The sequence below is a fragment of the Hippopotamus amphibius genome, chromosome 8 (genome assembly GCF_030028045.1).
Source record: "Hippopotamus amphibius kiboko isolate mHipAmp2 chromosome 8, mHipAmp2.hap2, whole genome shotgun sequence".
NCBI lineage: Eukaryota > Metazoa > Chordata > Mammalia > Artiodactyla > Hippopotamidae > Hippopotamus > Hippopotamus amphibius.
This window is the reverse complement of record NC_080193.1, coordinates 103,795,283-103,816,411: the sequence shown is the minus strand read 5'-3', so window position 1 is coordinate 103,816,411 and position 21,129 is coordinate 103,795,283. Positions and strand designations below refer to the sequence as shown.

Sequence of the window (21,129 nt, the reverse complement as noted above, 5' to 3'; positions counted from 1 at the left end):
GGAGAGGCTGGATTTAAGATCAGGCCTTAGCGACTGCTGGACACACTCAGGGCCGAACCCACGTGAAGCAGTTTGACCATCTGACCAATAGCTGAGAGTCTCTTCAAACTGCTATTCTTAGAGCATTTGTTTGAAGAGTAGCTAGCCAGGCGTGGGGGAAGGACAGAGAAGGACAGTAGCAGGGTTCAGCTTCCAGCCCTGATTGCAAATGTTTACTCTCCAGTCAGCAAAATAACAGCCCTGCAAGTAACTGCAGCCCCTCTTCTTGAAGGACAGTTTAGAAAGTATCTATTATTATCTATTGGAACACAACCCCTCCCACCACCCGATCTCCACCCACATTCCACACACAGATCTTCACTGAGAAGAGTCCCAGAATAAACACTTTCCCCACTTATTCATACTCCCAGCGATATTTCTGTGCCACTCACAGGGCAGCCAAGGCCCCTTAGACTGGATCTGGATGGATTCCTCTGGCATATGCCCCTCATCCCTCACCAGGGGCCCCGCTCCGGTCAATAAGCAGGCTTTGGGCTTAGATTTTGGTCCCCCACCCTCAGGAATTATAGCACTCTAGACCTCACCATCATGATCACTTTATGTGTAAATAGGCTGATCATCGGAAAGGTAAGAAAGCAGGGCAGGAAGACCCTCTGAATTCCAGAAGAAAGGGGTACGGGGCACCACTTGGGAAAAGAAGATGCCAAACGGAGAAACCAGAGTACCCCTTTACCAACTTCACAATTTTGCCGAAACACTGGCCCCATCTAAAGCATTGCCACATAACTGAAATGACAATTCCCCAGTCTGGTTACATCATTAGATTGTCACGCTCATCTGACCCACTCCAGTGTTTGTTGCCCGACCATCCGATTTCTCAATCCTGAATCAGGAGTGTGGAGTGTTGGTAACTGGCCAGTTTTCCGGGGAAACTCTTGTCTTTCTCTGTAGAGTGTGGATTCTCACCAACCCCTCCAAGATCCAGTTGGACGCCCCATCATGCACCTATCAGGTCTTAAGCATGCCACAGGGGAAGCCATATTCTGTGATGACCTCCCCATGGTGGATAAAGAACTTTTCATGGCTTTGGTGACCAGTACCAGAGCCCATGCAAAAATCATGTAAGTAAATGAAGAGCTTTCAAAAAGCCTTTTTAAAGCACACTTGGGGGTTCCCTTGGAGAAATGTGATCATTCTCCTGAAATGTCCTGAACCCAAAGACATTAATGGAAAGAATAAAATTAATTAATTAATTAATTAATTAGGGACTTCCTAGGTGGCACAGTGGTTAAGAATCCACCTGCCATTGCAGGGGACACTGGTTTGATCCCTGCTCCGGGAAGATCCCACATGCCACAGAGCAACTAAGTCTGTGCGCCACAACTATTGAGCCTGTGCTCTAGAGCCTGGGAGCCACAACTATTGAGCCCATGAGCCGCAACTACTGAAGCCCATGTGCCTAGAGCCTGTGCTCTGCAATAAGAGAAGCCACCGCAATGAGGAGCCCATGCACCAAAATGAGGAGCCCACGCACCACAATGAAGCATAGCCCCTGCTTGCCACAACTAGAGAAAAGCCCATGTGCAGCAACAAAGACCCAACACAGCCAATAAAATAAATAAATAAATAAATATGTAAATTTAAAAATATATATATTCTCTAAAAAAAAAAGTCACCAGCCTCTGGAGGAGGAAGGGAGTGTGATTGGAAATGACTATCATGAAACAGAGGACAAAAATCACAGTTATACTGGGACTTCCCTGGGGTCCAGTTGTTGGGATTTCGCCTTCCAATGCAGTGGGTGCAGGTTCGATCCCTGGTTGGGGAGCTAGGATCCCACATGCCTTGCAGGGGAAAAGCCAAAACATAAAATGGAAGCAATATTGTAACAAATTCAATAAAGACTTTAAAAAAATCTCAGTTATGGGCCCTCACTTTCATTCCAACCTCATCTCCCTGCTGCAGCCTCAGGTATGCCTCAAAGGAGTAACTCTGAGTAGGGCTGATACTCAGCTGGTAATAAAACCCTGAACTACTTCACTGCTAAATGGCAAATGGCCTCTGTCCTAAGCTTCCTAAGGACACCCCTTGCCACAGCCACACTGGCCCCTCTCTCCTCTCCCCTCCCAGCAGCTATAATGTTACCCCAGGCCCAGCCGAAGGCCTCCCTGACCCTGCTCCCTGGCAGGTCAGCTCTGATTGGTCAGGGCCTACCGTGGACCAATTGTTACATATTTTGATGTTCACTCACTCTCTATCCCTCCCTCAGGTTTGGGGCCCTCAAAGCTTGCTGATTTCTACTTCTTAAATATTTCTCTTTTTTCAGATCAATTGATTTGTCCAAGGCCCTTGAACTACCTGGGGTGGTTGATGTGATAACAGCAGAGGACATTCCAGGCACCAATGGTGCCGAAGACGACAAGCTGTTGGCCGCAGATGAGGTGAGGTACAGACCATGCCTTCCCATGTGACTTTGTACAGGTAATCACCAAGGTACCACCTCCAGGCAGCTTTTGATCGCCTCCCAGCCCTTTCGACACGAGAGGCTAGACGTGCCAGTTCTTCCAGCTTCTCTCTACTCCTAATGCCTTTATTCAGATGGACCTACTCTTCTGAAATCAGGAAATAACATTACAAGAAGGAAATTTATTACAGAAAAACAAGTCCTAGTTTTCCCACCGTGTGCTCTTGAGTCAATTTACTCTTTTTTTTTTTTTTTTTTTTTAATTTATTGGCTGCATTGGGTCTTCGTTGCTGCACACAGGATTTCTCTAGTTGCGGCAGGCAGGGGCTACTCTTCATTGCAGTGCGTGGGCTCCTTATTGCGGTGGCTTCTCTTATTGCGGAGCATGGGCTCTAGGCGTGTGGGCTTCAGTAGTTGTGGCACATGGGCTCAATAGTTGTGGCTCACGGGCTCTAGACTACAGGCTCAATAGTTGTGGCACACAGACTTAGTTGCTCTGTGGCATGTGGGATCTGCCTGGAGCAGGGCGCGAACCTGTGTCCCCTGCATTGGTAGACGGATTCCTAACCACAGCACCACCTAGGAAGTCCCTCAATTTACTCTTATTTGAAGAATAAATGCAGAAACTGACTTGTATCAGGATAGAAAACCCTTGAAAAATCTAGAAAGGAGAGTAGAAATATACAGCCACTCTCTGTTATTTACACTGAACTCTCTCTCTTCTTGGACCAACACTCTCCCTGCCACCTCCCACTGACCTTCACATACTCCATTTTTAATAAAGTTGCTCATGTCATCCTTGACCTTTTAATTCAATTCTACAATCATTTATTGAGCACTTGCTTTTGGAGCCAGACTACCTTGGTTCATGGTCTCACTCTGCCACTCACTAGCTGTGTATCATCATCTGTGAAATGGTATCATGATACCTGTAAAAGAGCATCACCTATAAAATGGGAAAAATCATAGCACCCACTTGATTGTGTTGCTGTGAGATTTAAACGAACTGATACATGCAAAGCCCTTACAACAGTGCTTGGTGTTTGAAGGCTCTCAGTAGGTGTTAGCTACCGTTGTGACAGCTCAAGCTGTTTCTCCTCCAGCCATGGAACAAACCACTGTTCTTTTGGTTGAACTCCAGATGAAGAGGTTGGCTGTTATTTAGGAGCTATGTTACCTACTTGGGCTGCCACAACAAAATACCACAGACTGGGTAGCTTAAAAAACAGAAATTTATTTTCTCACAGTTCTGGAGGCTATAAGTCCAAGATCAAAGTGTTGGCAGGTTTCTCCTGAAGCCACTCTTCCCGGCTTGCCGATGGCCACCTTCTCCTGTGTCCTCACATGGCCTTCTCTCTGTGTGTGAGCCTCCCTGGTGTCCCTACCACTTTTTTTCCATTCAATATTTCTTCATTTTATTAAAGCTAACACTATTCATTTCTTATTTTTCCAAAACAGTCCTCTGTTTCCAGAAAAACACCAAAGATGCAACTAACATACAGTCATTTCTCCTACCCCATAACCCTCTTATTCTGCTTTGCCACAGCCAACGATGCCTCACCAATCTGATAAGATTCTATTTTTTTTTTTAGTTAATTTCTATTGGAGTATAGCTGCTTTACAAAGTTGTGTTAGTTTCTACTGTACAGCAAAGTGAATCAGGTACACGTATACATATATCCCCTCTTTTTTGGACTTCCTTCCCCTTTAGGTCATCACGGAGCACTGAGTAGAGTTCCCTGAGCTATACAGTAAGTTCTCATTAGTTGTAAAGACACCAGTCACATCGGATTAGAGTTCTACCCTTAGGAACTCATTTCACCTTCATTACCTCTTTAAAGGCCTTATCTTCAAATACAGTCACACTGGAGGTTAGTGATTCAACATATGAGTTTTAGGGTTGTGGGGGGAGACACAGGATCACATTGCACAAAAAAATATCCTCCTTGTCTTTAAACTCTAAAATGACTCCATGAAGGTGACACATGAATCACCCTTGACAGAGGACACAGCAGATTCAGGTCACAGCCAATCTCACATCCACTCTGCGGCTTAACATTCATTGAGCACAACGGCCAATGGAACCAACTGTATTATTTAAATTCATTTTTAAATTAAAATTTAACAGATTTTTTTTTTAGCCAAGCACGTATAGTCAAATGTGATTCCAGTGTGGTCATTATTGGTCAACAATGTTAACTAAGACACCAGCCATTGGTAAGTTTGCACTAACAGGACTTCTACCCAGAACTTTCCACCTGCTTCATGCACGTACTTTCCGCAGGTACTCTGCGTGGGCCAGATCATCTGTGCTGTGGTTGCAGAGACAGAGGTACAGGCGAAGCGTGCAATTGAGAAGATAAAGATAACCTATGAAGAACTGGAGCCCGTAATCTTTACCATTGAGGTAAGCAGGCTGCCCGGTTTCTCCTGTAAATTTGTAGAACTGAAAGTCCCTTTGCAAACGTCTTAATGTGAGACTAATTCAGGGCTCTACTTTTTTTTTGTCACTGGCTTGCTCTGGAAAAATCAGCTTTCTCTGGAAGATATTACTTATATGAATTAAAATTAGCTTTGGCTCCAAGAAACAGGAAAAAAAAATAGAAGTTTCTTTCTCTCTCACATTCAAAAAGTCTAGCAATGGTCAGTCCCGGGCTTGTATGTGGTTCTAAGAATCAGAGGTCTGGGTTCCTTGTATGTAATTGCTCCGTCCTGGGGGTTTCCATTCTCCATAGCACACTTCGGTCCACAATGGCTACTGATCTCTGGCCACTGAGTCCGCATTTCAGTCAGCACAGAGAATGAGGTGATGAACGAGAAGACATCCCCTCCCCTTAAGGACACGTCCCAGAAGCTGCACATAAACTTCCTGGATCTCCTTGGTTAGAACGTAGTCACAGGCCACACCAACACATCTAGAAAGGGGATCTGGGAAATGTAGATTTTATTCTAGGTATCCACGAGAAATTGGGGATTCTGTTACTTGAAGAAAATACCAAGAATGGGTATTGGGAACAATAATCTTTTCAAGGTCGAGCCCAAAAGCAGTGGGACTTTCATGATGGAATTCCACAGAAATTTCCACTCTCATTTCTGGATCTAGATGATGGAATACAAGTGCTACTTCCAGCAAAAATAATTAATTTAGATTAGAAAAGCCAGATGTGGACTGGGCTTTGCATGTTCTATTTCAATGAAAGATAAGATCACAGCAATTAAGTTGAGAAAGGCTTACTTATTTCTTTGCTTGTGAAAGAAAATAAATTTTTTCCAAAGGCCCTAGTGAACCATTTAAACATTTTAAGAATGTGCCTAAAAGGTACAACTTGCTCAATATTCAAAGTGGGGAAAAGGTCATGTTTCTTGTCCTTTCTAAACCAAATCAACTCTGTTTCAAATTCCCATTTGTCAAGTTTGCAAGAAGTTCAAGCCATTGTTCTTGGCTCACTCCTCTTCCTAGGGTTGTACTAGGATCCTAACAAGGGTTTTTTGAAATTTCAGTTCCAATCCCATTTCCTCAAGGGGGAATGGCACCCAAAGGACACACTCATGAAATATCTTGGGACACAGAATGTTTAGAGATTTAGCGTTCCCTTAGAATAGGACTGTCCACCGTCAGCAAAAACATTCTTTGTGAAGAAAAGTAGGTAAGAGTCATGCATACCAATATTCATTAATCGATTCATTCATTCACGTGGCTCTACGTATGAGAGGCAGTACAGGGTACTGGTTAAAAGCACAGGTTCTAAAACCAAACTGCCACTCGAGGTTTGGGAGGGGGCGGGGGGTGAAGGGGAAGCTGAGACGAAGCGAGAGAGTAGCACAGACATATATATACTACCAACTGTAAAATAGATAGCCAGTGGGAAGTTGTTGTATAACAAAGGGAGTTCAACGCGAGGATGGAAGATGCCTTAGAGGACTGGGACGGGGAGGGTGGGAGGGACTCGAGGTGGGGGGGGAGTTGAGAGAGAGAGGGAATACGGGGATATGTGTATAAAAACAGATGATTGAAGTTGGTGTACCCCCCCAAAAAAATAATTAATAAATAAATAAAATTAAAATTAAAAAAAAAAAAAACCAAACTGCCAAGTTTGAATCCTGGCTTTACCACTCCCTAGCTGTGTGACCTTGGGCAAGTTTCTTAACCTGTCTGTGCCATGGTGTCCTCATTTGTAAAATGAAAGTAATAATAATAATAATAATAATACCTACCTCATCAGGTTGTTGTGAGATTAAATGAGTTCATACATGCAAAACACTTAGAACAGTGCCTGGCACTAGTTAGTGCTCGCTGAATATAGCTTATATTATAATAAGATTGTACGATCTTAGGACACATTTACAGGGTAACAATGAGCATACTTCCATGTGTACGAGGGTAACGTGTCGAGAGCTTGGTATAGCAGAAAATTTTCAACTGTAGTCTTCGTTTTCTGCTGCTTTGAGAAATCAGGTATTCATTATTAGGCGTGCTGTTCTGAAAACTAAGCCTGGGCTTGAAAGCCGCCTCCATCACTTATTTGAAGCGTGACTTTGAGAAAGTTATTTTAACCTCCTTTAGCCCAGTTTCTTCATCTGGAAAATGGAGAGAATCATAAAATCCATGTGAGAATCCGTGCGAATACACTGTATATTGTACAGGGTTTGACACAAAACGTGCATTTTGTTTTGTGGGACTGACTGTGGGGCAATTAGCTGCTCCCATTGCTCTCAGTACCATCATCAGCAAGGAAGGTGATGGACGTAAGACCACGTGGGAGTGAGAACACGGGAGTGCGCTGCCGTTGTGAGCTGTGGAAAGCATCTGGACCGAAAGTTTAAGCAAGAATCAGCTGTCCTAGGTCAATCCACAGAACCGCAAGACAGGATGGCTTCCAGCCTTCATGTATGGGTCAGTTCATGTAATTGTCCAGAAGAAAACCGCTAGAGCAAAGGGCTAGAAGGGCCCCTATGAGATATGCCAAATACACAAAGAAATGAACAAACTGCCTACCGTGTCTGTTGGGCTTTCTTGCCCCAGAGATGCATTAGGACTTGAGTCCTTCCCCTCGACACAGTCTCCTTCCTGTATGTGAACTCCCTAAGTCTGACACATGTGCTTTTCTTTGGGAAGAGGGGGAAAAGGGAGGGGCCTGAGCCCCACTCTTACTGCATTTGGACCTATCACCTGTTCCCTGGAGATCCACACTGAGAACGAGAAATGAGTAGCTATCATCCTGGACCGTCATGGTGTCCCCAGATCTCAATTCTTACGTTTTCTCTAGTCCTCGTTGGTTTCCTCTGCAATTTAGAAGGCATCTCCTCTGACATCTCGTCTCTGCGGGGAGTGTGCTACTCTAGGATGTGCTCCCTTGCTTGCCTGACTCCTTTCGTGTGTTCTAGCAGATGGTGATTGTCGGGCGTTTACTGGCTTTTGAGTCAGAAAAACTTGCCAATGGGAGAAAACAACAACAAGAATTCGCTTTTTTTCTCTTTCCTGTAACTCAGGATGCCATCAAACACAACTCGTTCCTATGCCCTGAAAAAAAACTTGAACAAGGAAACATTGAGGAGGCATTTGAAAAAGTCGATCAAATTGTTGAAGGTAAGTGACTCAGGATGTTTCATAGAATCTTTGCACAATTCTCTTCTGAAGCAGATGTTGAGAGCATGTGATTTCCTCTGAGAAAGACCATCCTCTAAAGTCTTGGCATTTTGCCAAAGTTCCCTTCTCTCACTTCCTTTCAAATTGTGTATGTGTTGTTTTGGGGGGTGGGGGAGTTGAGGGGTAGGGAGCAATAGAATAAATAGAAGAAAAATTCCTAAGACTTTGATTAGTCAAGGACAGAGTGAAGAGCAGAAGCAGACACTTTCAACTTGTTATCCAGAACCACAGTCTCTGAAACAGATGGCCTCAGTTGTCACAAGACAGATGCCTGCTCCACCAGTTCCTTGGTCAGGACAAATCCGGCTGGCCAGCCCATATCCAGCTGGCCAGTCCATGTCTCACTTGCTTTTGAATTCCCCAACCAGCACACGCCTTCAGGCATTTCCCTGTGCTTGCCCTTAACAGGAGAAGTCCACGTTGGAGGACAGGAACATTTTTACATGGAAACACAGAGAGTGCTTGTTATTCCAAATACAGAGGACAAAGAATTGGACATTTATGTGTCAACACAGGATCCAGCCCATGTGCAGGTGAGGTCCAGGGGCACCCCAAACTTCTTAATTCCGTCATGGCCTTCAGCCTCCACAGCCTCACAATTGGCCGCCATTTTACCTGCAGAATCTTAGAATCCAAGCATTGGACATCAGCAGAGCAGCTAACACCCCACAACCTTTTTTTATGTTTTCTGGTCTTGTCAGGTATACGAAAGAACAGCCACAGTCACTTTCGGTTTAAAGTGTACATTCATTGGTTTCATGCTTAATGTGATTGTGATTGGAGGACAACAGTTAATTATTTCTGTACTTAATTTTCCCCTAAAATAATCACTACAGATAATCTTTGGAGTAAACAGATCACTTCATAGCACTTTTTCATTTCCCCAGTCATAAAGTGCTCCAGATTTTAGCTGCAAACATATCTTCTTTAGTAAATTGTCAGGAGTTCGCTGGTTTTCACATTGCTTGGACTTTAGCTGTAGGTGTTTGGCTAAGGTCCAGGTTCTGACAGGAATCCAGGACTCTGACAGTTTCCCTTTCGGAAAATACCATTTTTCTGCTGGAAATTCTGTTCTGTGGAGATTAACAATGTTTATGAACTCAGAAGAGCTCTGAAAGACAGACTCAGACTATCTCAGTTGTTTGCTTCTTTGTTTTTTACTGACAATAGATGTGGTTGAATTTTTCTGTGATGTTTCAGGAAGCAAAAATATTCTTTACCATTTCACTCCTGTAAAACTTTCTCATTATCTACCTTTTACAGAAAACAGTGTCCTCCACGTTAAACATCCCCATCAACAGAATCACCTGTCATGTAAAACGAGTGGGTGGAGGTTTTGGCGGGAAGGTAGTAAGACCAGCTGCATTTGGGGCTATTGCAGCTGTGGGCGCTATCAAGTAAGTGTGCCTGGGGACACGGGAGGACGTAAAATGCGTAGAGCTGAGGGCAAATCAGCAGCCTGAGGGTTCCTTGGGCCACTGTCCTAACCACCAGAGTGTCCTTGGGCAACTCAGCCTCCTGTATCTTTTTCTTTATAATTGTAGATAATACTACCTACCCTCCTAGAGTTATTGGAAAAGTCAGATGAACATAGAACTTTGAATAGACGAATTTGCTGTAAAAAGAAGTGGTATTATTCGTTGAACATCTCCCGGGCTGACACAGCCACGTCCCTGAGCTTCAGGGAAGGTGACCCCCTTAGGGGTGGGGCAAATCACCTGTCAAGTGGAGGATGCTCCCCCACTTTTCCTTCCTACCCTCAAGCTGAAGACAGAATGGGGAGAGGGTAAAAAGGCTCCCACCCTCTGCCTCCCTGATCCTGGGAAGGGCTGGCTCTTCAATGTGTGCTCAATGCACACACGACATCTTCAAAGAGAGCTCCTGGGCTAACCTCAACTGGAAGTCTTGCTCCTTCACTGTTCATGCTGTTCATGGTGCTGGCTTTTCTAGTCCTTGTTCATTTTTTATGGCTTTTTTGTCGTTACTGTGTCAAAGCCCCAATCAACCTGCAAAGTTCAAAGTTCCTGCTTCCTTTGACAACGTCTATTTGGTTCAGAGGTCCCAAAGCACTCAGATATGTCTCATTTTGCAATGAGAGGTGGGAAAAGACAGGATCTGAATTCCACTTTATTTTTTCCTTGATGAAACTCTCTCTATTCATACCCACCAAGGACTCAGCAAGGGATAAGTAATTCATCATGTCCCCACCAGGCTTCGTGCATTTGAGACTTCTCAAACGTGACTGCACATTAGAATCATCTGAAGCGCACTTAAATCCCAGTACCTAGGCTGCCCCACATTGACCCAGGCAACAGTCTATTTTTCAGCTTCCCCAGTGATTCCACTGTGCAGCCAAGTGCAAGAACCCATGCCTTGAGCTACAATACCTGCCATGCTTTAAGTGGTCCCCAGAGCAGTGTTCCCAAACTGCTGAAAATGAGTCTCCTGGACTCATAGAAATTCCTGCCTCCCCACCCCAGACCCACTGCTTCAGAATCACCAGGAGATGGACCCGGAAACTATACATTTAACTGATACTCCAGGTGGTCCTCATCATTAAAGAAGACCAGGAAATCCTGTGGTAGAATCGTAGCTTTCAACATGTATCTGAACACACCTGCATCAGAATCACTGAGGAAAATGCAGATTCTAGGGCCCCTCCCAACCTATAGAACCAGAGTCCTAATGCTGATGCTCAGGAATCTGCATTTCACCAGCACTCCAGATGATTCTTCTGCACTTCACAGTCTGAGAACCTCTGCTCTAGAGAAACAGAAAGCCTGAAACTCCTAGCTAGCCAAGGGCTCAACTTAGCCAACATAGTAGCATTCATGGCTGAACATGAAGACTCTTAACTCAGACTTCCTAGGCCATGTGCTTGGCCTTGTTTTCCCAGTTGTGTTGTTAAATTTGATTTCCCTGTTCACACTCTTTCTCCTTTGTAACTAGTGGTGGGGATATGCAAAATGGAAGGATCTGGGTGAGGGTCAAATTTGAAGCCATAACATTAATCCCTTTTGGCTAGATCTCCAAACACTGAGTTCTAGAACAGAGATGATAGTGATTTAGTCATACATCAATTCATATCAGTGCCTAGCACATCATATGTACTCATTGAATATATAAGTGATGGGTGGATGGTTAAATAAATGGTTGGATATTTAGGTGGGAGAGTGGATGGTTGATGGATGGGTAGAAAGGTGGATAGATGGATGGGTGGGTAGAAAATGAGGGAATGAATAAATAGGTGGATGGATGGTAGATGGGTTGATGGATGGATGGATGAATGGAGGGGTGGGCGGGATGGATGAAGAATCTAAGAGTTTTGTTTTCTTTAGAACTGGTCACCCCATTCGTCTTGTACTTGATCGTGAAGATGATATGTTAATAACTGGGGGAAGACACCCATTATTTGGAAAATATAAAGTAAGTGTTAAAGATGAAAATATTAAAGTACCTCATTTTATTTGAATGGTTTTATCCTTTTCTATTTTGATTTTGCTAAATTCTAAAAACAATCATCTTAGCATCTACAGGATTAAAATGGATCTGTGTATTTGAACACTTAACATTTTATGAGGAACTTTTAGTAAATTTATTGTAAAATTATAAAGAAGCTAAATGACAAAAATGCAGTTTCCCATAATGATAAAAACACTATTGAAGGAATAGGATTTATGCTAGTGGTTCCTCAAAGATAAAAAAAAAAAAAATGAAAGCGACTACAGACATTGTTATACCAAAACTTCTTGACCATAAAAATATTATTTTGCAGTAGAAATGTTTGGAAACAATTTGACCATTTTAACTGCAAAATTATTTTCTACAAGTGTTTCCACCAAATGGTTATGAAAGTGTCACAAGCTCTTTGCAAATAGGAGAAAAGAATCCACTAAGTAGTGAAATAATTTAAAATTGTCTCAAACCACATTTATGCAACTATAGCATAAACACTATTAAAAACAAGTACTGGGGTCTAGAAGACAACAAGACTACTTTTCAAATTTGTGACTGAGTTGTTAGGACAGTTCTAATGTAATGTTTCTATATCAAACACACTTTATTTGTGAACTGCTTATAGCATATACATAGCTAAATTTTTTGTCTGATTTTGTCACTGCCTTAGATTACTAAATTAGTGTATTCCCTGTATTACTAGAGCCATGGCTTTCCATACCACAGCACAATTTTGTTTCTTCCATTAGCATTAGTAATTTTTATAATTAGAGAGGAGAGGACCATAGTTGGCCATTAAATTTTTTACTCACCTTCAAATAAAAAAGGAAATTAATCCTCACAACTATTATTATCTTCTAGGCCCAAAAGCAATGTAGAGGCACACTCTGGAAATGTGGCCGTTGGTGTTATGGTGGTTGTTGAGTTCAAAATATTATATTTTGCTACATTTCCTAACTGCTCTGATGTATTATCCAATATTTACCTTGGAATAGATGATAACCATACAGGTAGATCGTTCCATCGCTGTGTTTATCCCTGTGTTCAGAAACGCAAAGGGACTTGGGTCAATTCATTTCTGGTAGAACTGCACTAGGGGGTGGCAATTTTTCTTTTCAAGCTGGGCTGCGCAGACAAAACGGTTTAGGTGGGCAGGAAGGGAGCGGCAACTTCAGAAAAATGCAAGCTGCCTCCAGTGAGTCCTGCTAGTAACAGCCGCACGAGCTCGCATCTGTGACACCCTTCGTGAGCGACAAAGTGCTTCACTAGCTCAGTAGGATGAGAGCAGTCATTCCGCGGTCCCTTCCGCGAACTCTGAGCCTTTCCCCTAACAAGACGCACGGATTCATTTCAATGCACTCTGGAATCCCAGAGGCTTTTCCGCGAGGGGGAAAACCGCAGACTAAATTAGAAGGAAAACCCGTAAAAAGTGAAGGAGAATCTTCCAAGAACAAGGAGGAAGAGGGTAGTGATTACATGCCGGGAGACAAGCAAGGACTTTAGAATTCCACGCTGGCTGTGAACGCCAGAAAATTACACGTTGAGAGGAAAAGGCTCAGCAAAATTCAGGTCAGAGGAGGTCTTTTTCAGCCAAGCACTGAAAAACAAGGAAATGTCCAGACATGGTCCACCACAGAGCAAAAAGAAGTGGTCTGCCTTCAGTCCCGCCCATAGAGGAGGGGGCCTGTGGCTCGAGCTTAGCATTAAAGTCTAAACGTATCGTAAAATGTCCATCATTTGGTGACAGGTGGGATTCATGAACAACGGGCGAATCAAAGCTCTAGACGTTGAGTGCTTCATTAATGGAGGGTGCATGCTGGATGACTCGGAGCAGGTACGTGCATCAGAAACCGGCACTGTCCTTGTGTGTGCACAGAATGCAGAATTTCTATATGAGTCTTTGTGGAGCAGTTTCCTCAAGGACTTACCTATTTCCACAAGCAGTTCAACTCTGTACTTGACTTTTAGAGAAAAGACCAAAACAATGTCCAGTATATGTGAATATCTCCTTTTTCTTTAGGTAATAGAATTTCTCATACTGAAGCTGGAAAATGCATATAAAATCCGCAACCTCAGGTTCCGGGGCCGTGCATGCCTGACAAATTTACCATCCAACACGGCCTTTCGCGGATTTGGCTTCCCACAAGGAACCCTGGTAACAGAATCTTGCATCACAGCTGTGGCGGCCAAATGTGGCCTTCTGCCAGAAGAGGTAAGGTTGTAATCGAAGTCGTAACCAAAGTAGCTGAAGAGTCAGATGAGGTGGGAAACCAGCTACCCAAGGAAATACCCTAGAAGAACCACACAATTTAGCCCTGGCTCCGAATTCAAGATAAATTAAGGGCTACCTGAAAGAACTTACCTCCACCTATCCGTCTCCCTCCTTATACGATGATTTCTCTTTTTCTTTCTTTTTTAAATTTGTACAAAAGTATTCTTTTTACAATGCAAACCACATTAAAATTATTCAAGTAAAAAGTGGATCTCCCCCCTTCATCCCCCATCCCTACTGCTCGAGGGTGACGACTGTCAACAGGTCCATGTGTCCTGTTCTAGCCCTTTCTCTATGTTTCGCCACTCATCTGTATTCACACGCACTTACGTAAACATGGACGTATGACACATATGTGCACATATGTGCTTATTTACCAAAATGAGACCATAATAAACACATAATTCTGCATCTTACTATTTCTACTTGACAATATACCATGGCCCTCTTCCCATGTCAGTAGAATGATCTACCTCATTCATTTTTATGACTGAATGGTACTATGTACTAGGAAGTTACCATAATTTAGCCACTCCACTATTGGTACATATTCAGGTTGTTACCCATTTTTTGCTATTAAATTGATATTGGTACAGATGTACCAAGGTTATATCTTTGTCCTATTGTGCATATCTGTAGGATAAACTTACAGAAGTGGAATTGCTGGTGCACTTGAAAACTTTTGAGAAAGACTGCGAAAAGAATGCCCTCCAAAAACAGGGAGGACCACCGGGTCTATGAATTGCAATTGTTGGGGGTAATTCCTATGCACAGGGGAGCACCTAAATATTGAAAAAGGGAGATGGTGGTTATCCTGAGAGAAGCCGCATAAAGTGTTCTGTGGATACAAAGGAGAAAAACATCACATCAGCTTGGGGGAGAGGAGTCAGGAAGAACTTTCTGGAGAAGATGGCACTGGGGTGGGCCTTGAAGAATAATAGCACAGAGAATGGAAAGGAAATCTGGGCCAGTGGAACACAAACAACGAGAGGCAGCCTTTTTGTGGCTCAGTTTCTTTATCTACAAAATGAGGACAATATGACTCACTTCACAGAGTTCCCACGAGAATTAAATGAGTTAGCATTCATGAAAATATTTGTTGCCATAAACTGAGTAGTAGTATTCCAGTGTAACTGCTGATAATCATAATTCTTTTATGGTCATTAGAGTGGTTGAGGATGATGAAAAACCCTGAACATGCTTCAGTGGGCTCCCCTTCTCCTTTGTCAGATGTTGCAAGTTTCTAGGACGTAAGACACACCCATATTCTAATACATCTTTCGAAAGATTTGGCCGTACGTTCCAAAGGCAATTGGAAGACTTAGGGAAGATCTGCTTTTTGTCACTAGCTGCAATAGTCTTCCTCTCTAGCAAAACAAGTCTTCAGTTATGAAAACAAATCCTTGCTTTCATGTGCTATCTACCAACTCTGCTCCACCCTCTGAACCTTGTAGGAAAAAAAAAGGAAAATCTGCCTCCTTAGGCCCCTTCATCCCATTACCCCTCACAGATTAGTCACTACCTCTACACTGCACTTCCAGGAGGGAGAGACCCGGATTGGTACCTTGAAGAAGAGATGAGAAATACCCCCCTCCATTATTTCTGCAAAAGCACATACTGTTCAAAAAGAAAAAGAAAAAAACCCTGTCTTCTCCCCACTAAAGTTTACTCTTTAGTGGGAAGGATTTTCAAGTCTCTATTTTGCAATCAGTTTCTGTCTTATCATAACTATTGACTCAATTTCCCACCCACCTCAGATTAGGGAGAAAAACATGTACAGAACAGTTGATAAAACCATCTACAAACAAGCGTTCAACCCTGAGACCCTGATAAGATGTTGGAATGAATGTCTGGACAAGTCTTCCTTTCACAACAGAAGAGTGAAAGTGGAAGAGTTCAATAAGAAGAATTACTGGAAGAAGAGAGGCATTGCCATGATCCCCATGAAGTTTTCAGTCGGCTTTGCTGCATCAAGCTATCATCAGGTAAGGCTGGCCTGTGTGGGAAATAACCCTCGCCAGACACACTCTGGCTCTGTGACTCGGGAAGAGCGTCACATTTCCCAGGGCACGGAGCCCCCCTCCCCCAGCACCTGGGAGAGGTGTACAGAACTCTCCAGGGCAGCCCCTCATCTGCAAACACTCTCAACACAGCACAGTAGAAAAACACCTCAATGGCAGGACATGGCATCAGCAAGCATGAGACCCACAGCAGCAAAATTGTCAGGATGGAGCAGTGACTCCCACTGAGCCCCTGCTGTTCAAAAAGGGGACAGGAGTAGGGACTTCCCGAGTGGTCCAGTGGTTAAAGACTCTGCACTTCCAAAGCAGGGGGTGCAGGTTCGATCCCTGGTCGGGAAACTAAGATCCCACGTGCTACGCAGCCAAAAAGTAAAAATAAATAATATTTTTTTTTAGAAAGGGAACAGGAGCCCACGAAGCCCATGGTGCCATGCTTTCTGAACTCAGGGGTCTCACGGCTCGGGCAAGAATGGGCTTCTCGTGCTCTGTGCCCCAGATCCTGCAGCACTCCTCCATGTACCTAAGACTGAGGCAAGCAAGTCATTCCCTTCTGCTGTAACCAGCTATTTCTAGCCACCTCTCCCAGGAATCTGTGTCAATTCAGGGGCGGGGCCCGTGTGGAATGGGAGTGGGAGGGTCCAAAAATCCTCCCAGGTAGATTTGTGAAAGAAGAGGCAAGCCAATCAGAGGCCCCATCCAGAAGGGAGGGGGAAGGGCAGCATAGAGATGAGCCCTTCAAACAGCACGAGCACTGGTACAGATGAGTTTCCCAACAATCCCAATGGGTCACATACAGGAAGGCTATTAGAAAACTGGGAGAGGCTACTGCTTCCCCCTTCCTGTCCACCAAAAGCAGAAACTCAGCAACTGGAAAATCTTACATGCATTACATCTAGACCTAAAGCTAAAATCTAAATCTGAAAATGCATTAGATCTCCCTTGTGAGTATCACTGAAAGCATTCTTCCACTTATACCCAGCTACTGGCAGCCAGCACGCACACGCGCGCGCGCTCACGCACACACACACACGCATGCGCACAACACAAAAGCTTCCCTATCAAAGGGAATCCCTCTTAGGGAATAGAGCAGTTGCCCCAAATCCCTAACCAAATGGACCCAGATGGACCTGAGAAATCCTTGGCCCTACCACTTACTAGCTGCGTGATATTCAGCAAGTTATTCAACCCCTCTGAGCCTCAGCATCCCCAACTATAAAATGAGAATAATAATCCTTTCTCCTAGGATTGACGAGGATTTGGCAGGTTTCCTGGAACACTGTGTGCTATCCAGGGCCGCCCCGAGCCCCTCCCCAGGAGATCTCAGACACACCTCTCAGGGCTATGACTCCTCTGGTGGGTAGGTCTCCCTGGACTCCTGAGTCGCATTTCTGTTCAGGTCCAGTGTGCTCACTTTATAAAGAGGCACAAGGACGTTAACTGTCATATCTACAAGCCTGGACTGAATCAACAGCCAGGGCGTAAGAGACCCTGGATAGCTGCCAGTGTGGTTTTTCTCTCTGACTCCAAGTGCTGTCTTTTCTCCACCAATTCCCCAACCCCAACTAGGTGTCCAGCAGTTCAGTTCTGGCATTAACAACCAGAGTTAGCACAGACCCCACAGGTCAAGGGCTGAGTCCCACAGAATGGCCCCCACTTCAGATGCCAGTGCAAACAGGGTACCCATACTACCCACACTTCTGCCCAGACGAATACAAGTTCAGGGGTTTCCACTACCCACCCTCAGGTCTGATAATGTGATAGAACAACTCACAGAACTCAGGAAAGCACTTTTCTTGCGATTATTACCAGTTTATTGTAAAGGATACAACCCAAGAACAGCCACATGGAAGAGATCACAGGGCAAGGGACAGGAGAAGGGAAGCTGAGCTTCCATGCCCTCTTCGTCCAGGGATGCCCCCTCCATCCTGTGGGTGTGTTCACCAATTCACCAACCCAGAAGCTCCCAGAAGCTCGTCATTTGTTGGGGGCATGGGGGTGGAGGGGGTGGGTAATGGACTTCATCCCACAGGTGTGGCTGATTACCTTATTGACCACTGGTGATTGAACTCCCCTCCCTGGAGACTAGGAGACAGCGCTGAAAGATGGCACCCTCTAACCATCTTGGTTGTTCTAGCAATGCGCACCCGTCCTGAAGTTATCTAGGCTCCCTCCACGAACCATCCTATTAGCATACAGAAGACAGGAAATCCCAAGAGTTCTAGGAGCTCTGTGCCAAGAACCAGGGCCAAAGACCACATTTTTTTGTTGTTGTTGTTTTTATTTATTTTTTTATTGAAGTATAGTTGATGCACAATATTGTATAAGTTACTGATCTACAATATAATGATTCACAATTTTAAAGGTTATACTCTGTTTATAGTGATTATAAAATATTTGCTACGTTTCCCATGTTGCATAGCATGTCCTTGTGCCACGTATTTATTTTTTATTATACCACCTCTCCCCTCACTTGTGTGGCTGCTCTTCACCTAAACTGCAGCCTACTCTCTACCATCATCACGGGAGCCAATTTCTCATCTTGTTACAAAAGAAAAAAAAAACTTTAAATCAAGGACTGACTTTGTCTCCATTTGAAAGGCCTCCAGCTTCCCCACAGAGTTCTAAGTTGACACACCCAAGAATCATCTGGCTGGGAACGGAAGTGTGTTATTCCAGGTCAGCTGATGACTCACAAAGCTGGAACACCTACCCTCTAAATTAGGTATGAGAGGTACTGTCCTCAGAGGGAGTCACAGGCCCACAGTGAATAAATACTATTATTAGCACCCACAAGCCTTGATGCCCCGGACCTCCTCCAAGCCATCCTGGGCCTCTGGGCATCTCCAGACACGAATAGACTAAAGTCCCAACTCCTCCTCCTCCTGGAAAGAAAAATACCACATTTCCATTCGTCCAATTTAACAAACATGTATTTAGTGTCTCTGTGATTCAGACCTGCTCAGAGCTCTCTACAGAGCAAGAGCAGGGGCCCCTCCTCTGAGAGACTCGCATGGGAGAGCCTGTCACCCCAGTGTTTGTTTCCTATGGCTGCTGTGACAAAGCGCCACAAGTTTGGTGCCTTAAAATAACAAATTTATCCTCTCACAGTTCTGGAGGCTAGAAGTTCAAACTCCAGGTGTCAGCAAGGCCATGCTCCTTCTGAAGGCTCCAGGGAAGAATCCTTTCTTGCCTCTTTCAGCTTCTCGTCGCTCCTGTGGTTCCTCAGCTTGCAGCTGTAGAACTCCAGTCTCTGCTTCCATCTTCTCATGACCTTCTTATAAGGACACTGGTCAATGAATTTAGGGTCCACTCTAATCTAGAATGACCTCATCTTAACTAATTGTACCTGCAAAGGCTCTATTTCCAAATAAAGTTATATTCTGAGGTTCCAGGGGGACATGAATTTGGGGTGTAGGAGGGGACGCTGTTCAACCCGGTACACCCCTGTAAGAGGAAGTGCAGAGGAAGTGGTCACCGATTCGTCCCAGAGGGGAAAGAGAAGCATTCGGGGAAGTCTGCACAGAGTAGAGACTGGAGGTGTGGGTCTGAAGGCTGAGAGCAGGCGAGGAAGAGAGAACAGCATCAGCACAAGCGCAGGTCAGAAAGGAGCAGCCGTCAGGCCAGACTTGGAAGCAAGGAGGGAAGAGACAGGGATGAATCTGAGAAAGTTCAAGAGACCAAATCCCAAAGGGCCTCATATGGTAGTAGGGAGCCAGGCTTTCCCTTACAGGCAGTGGGGAGTTTTCGCCCACCTTGCCCGGTGGTGAACCCTTCTTCTCTCCATGATTCCCATTCAGGGGTCATTTGCGGGACCCCTTCCTGGGCTCCACAGAAGCAGCTGATCTGTTCTCCCAGGGCCCCTTTGCCACATCCATTATCTCCCAGAACATTCCACACAATAATGATTTGCTCTCCAGGCTGTCCCCCTCACTACGCTGTGAGCTATTTGAGGAAGAATCACATCTTATTCATCTTTACGTATCGAGCTGAGAACAGGTTGGCACATAACCTGTGCAGGTACCTACAAATATTTCAGGAGCTGGGTGAGTGGTCAGCCAGAGAATTCAAGCAGAGGAGTGACTTTCAAATAGTTGGAACCAATACTCACAACTCCCGAGGTATCCAACTGAAACCAGGTTCCTAAGTAGAAATGTTCTTTTTAGGCAACTTTAGCACAAAACAGAATGAAGCTTCAGAATCCTACCAGGAAAGCTCGCCTGTCTGACCCTCCCCACTCCACGAGATGGGTGTTTCACCACCTCATTTCTGATACTGAACTTCCCTAAACACTGACTTGCACTAAGCTGTGCCCTCCTGGTTGTTTCTCCAGGCAGCTGCGCTGGTTCATATCTACACCGACGGGTCCGTGTTGGTCACACATGGAGGCAATGAACTGGGACAAGGTATTCACACCAAAATGCTACAGGTGAGAGGAATAAAATTCAACTCTCTATATGTTGTTGACCAACAGACATTTGGCACTAGTTTTAGAGTCAGTGATGACTCCCTGTATGCACACCCTAAGATCTTGACTATGTAGTTGAAAAACTTCTTACATATCAAATAGAATGGCTGAGGTGGTGGAAATCCCACACAGGTGCAGGTACTCCTGGAGCTTGGCCAGGGTTTATGGAGGGAGGTGGTTCTTAGTGAAAACACCATTGATGGGCCCACAGAGTACTGCGGTGGGTACACTGTGCAGGCTTACCTAGAGCAGGGGTTTCTCAACTTTTCTATTTTGAGACCAGTATGTATAATTTTTAAAGTCTGGACAGTAATGTTAGGTGGCTAATGTATTGTTTTGACAAGCAAGGACAAGTATTTCATCAACCGTCATCATCCTATAATTTTTAAAGGGTATCTTAACATACAGACATATACACAAAGTAGGAAGATATAATCCCAGGAGAAAAAAGGAATAATCCTTTAAATTGAATAAATTTAACTTTTTAAACTAATTTACTAGATTGTTATAGTGCACATCTGCAGCTTTTGGCTATCTAGCCCCTCAGCTCCTTTGGAATACCCCTCCCACACTCCATATAGTTCTGAAGGACTCCTCAGTTCTGGTGCCTTTTAGCCTCATCCCTTTCCTTGCCCCAACGCCTGCCACAGATATATAGGCACAGGACCCTGTGCTGGGCAATCATGGTTCCTGAACCCTGCTGGCTATAGGAACTGGTCCAGGAAGAAGACACATGCATGGCCAAGCAAGGCCAATCAGCATCCTTTCCTGGAACTGATGTGTAGATCTAGGAGAAAGGAACAA

General features: G+C 44.4%; 1 protein-coding gene across 10 annotated transcripts in view; it reads left to right on the top strand.

Annotated features, from left to right (window-relative positions):
• Positions 1–21,129, top strand: part of LOC130859041 (aldehyde oxidase 2) — a 77,493-nt gene that overhangs the window by 31,103 nt on the left and 25,261 nt on the right. For all 10 annotated transcript variants that reach the window (XR_009055154.1, XM_057746285.1, XM_057746283.1 and 7 more), the window contains 11 exons: positions 952–1,121; positions 2,327–2,441; positions 4,749–4,871; positions 7,955–8,051; positions 8,520–8,644; positions 9,375–9,508; positions 11,450–11,537; positions 13,315–13,401; positions 13,588–13,779; positions 15,597–15,824; positions 20,191–20,286. Coding sequence is in view for 9 of the 10 variants with exons in the window: in XM_057746285.1 (XP_057602268.1) it covers positions 952–1,121; positions 2,327–2,441; positions 4,749–4,871; positions 7,955–8,051; positions 8,520–8,644; positions 9,375–9,508; positions 11,450–11,537; positions 13,315–13,401; positions 13,588–13,779; positions 15,597–15,824; positions 20,191–20,286 (1,455 nt within the window). In the remaining variant the exon portion in view is untranslated. The remainder of the gene's footprint in view (positions 1–951; positions 1,122–2,326; positions 2,442–4,748; positions 4,872–7,954; positions 8,052–8,519; positions 8,645–9,374; positions 9,509–11,449; positions 11,538–13,314; positions 13,402–13,587; positions 13,780–15,596; positions 15,825–20,190; positions 20,287–21,129) is intronic.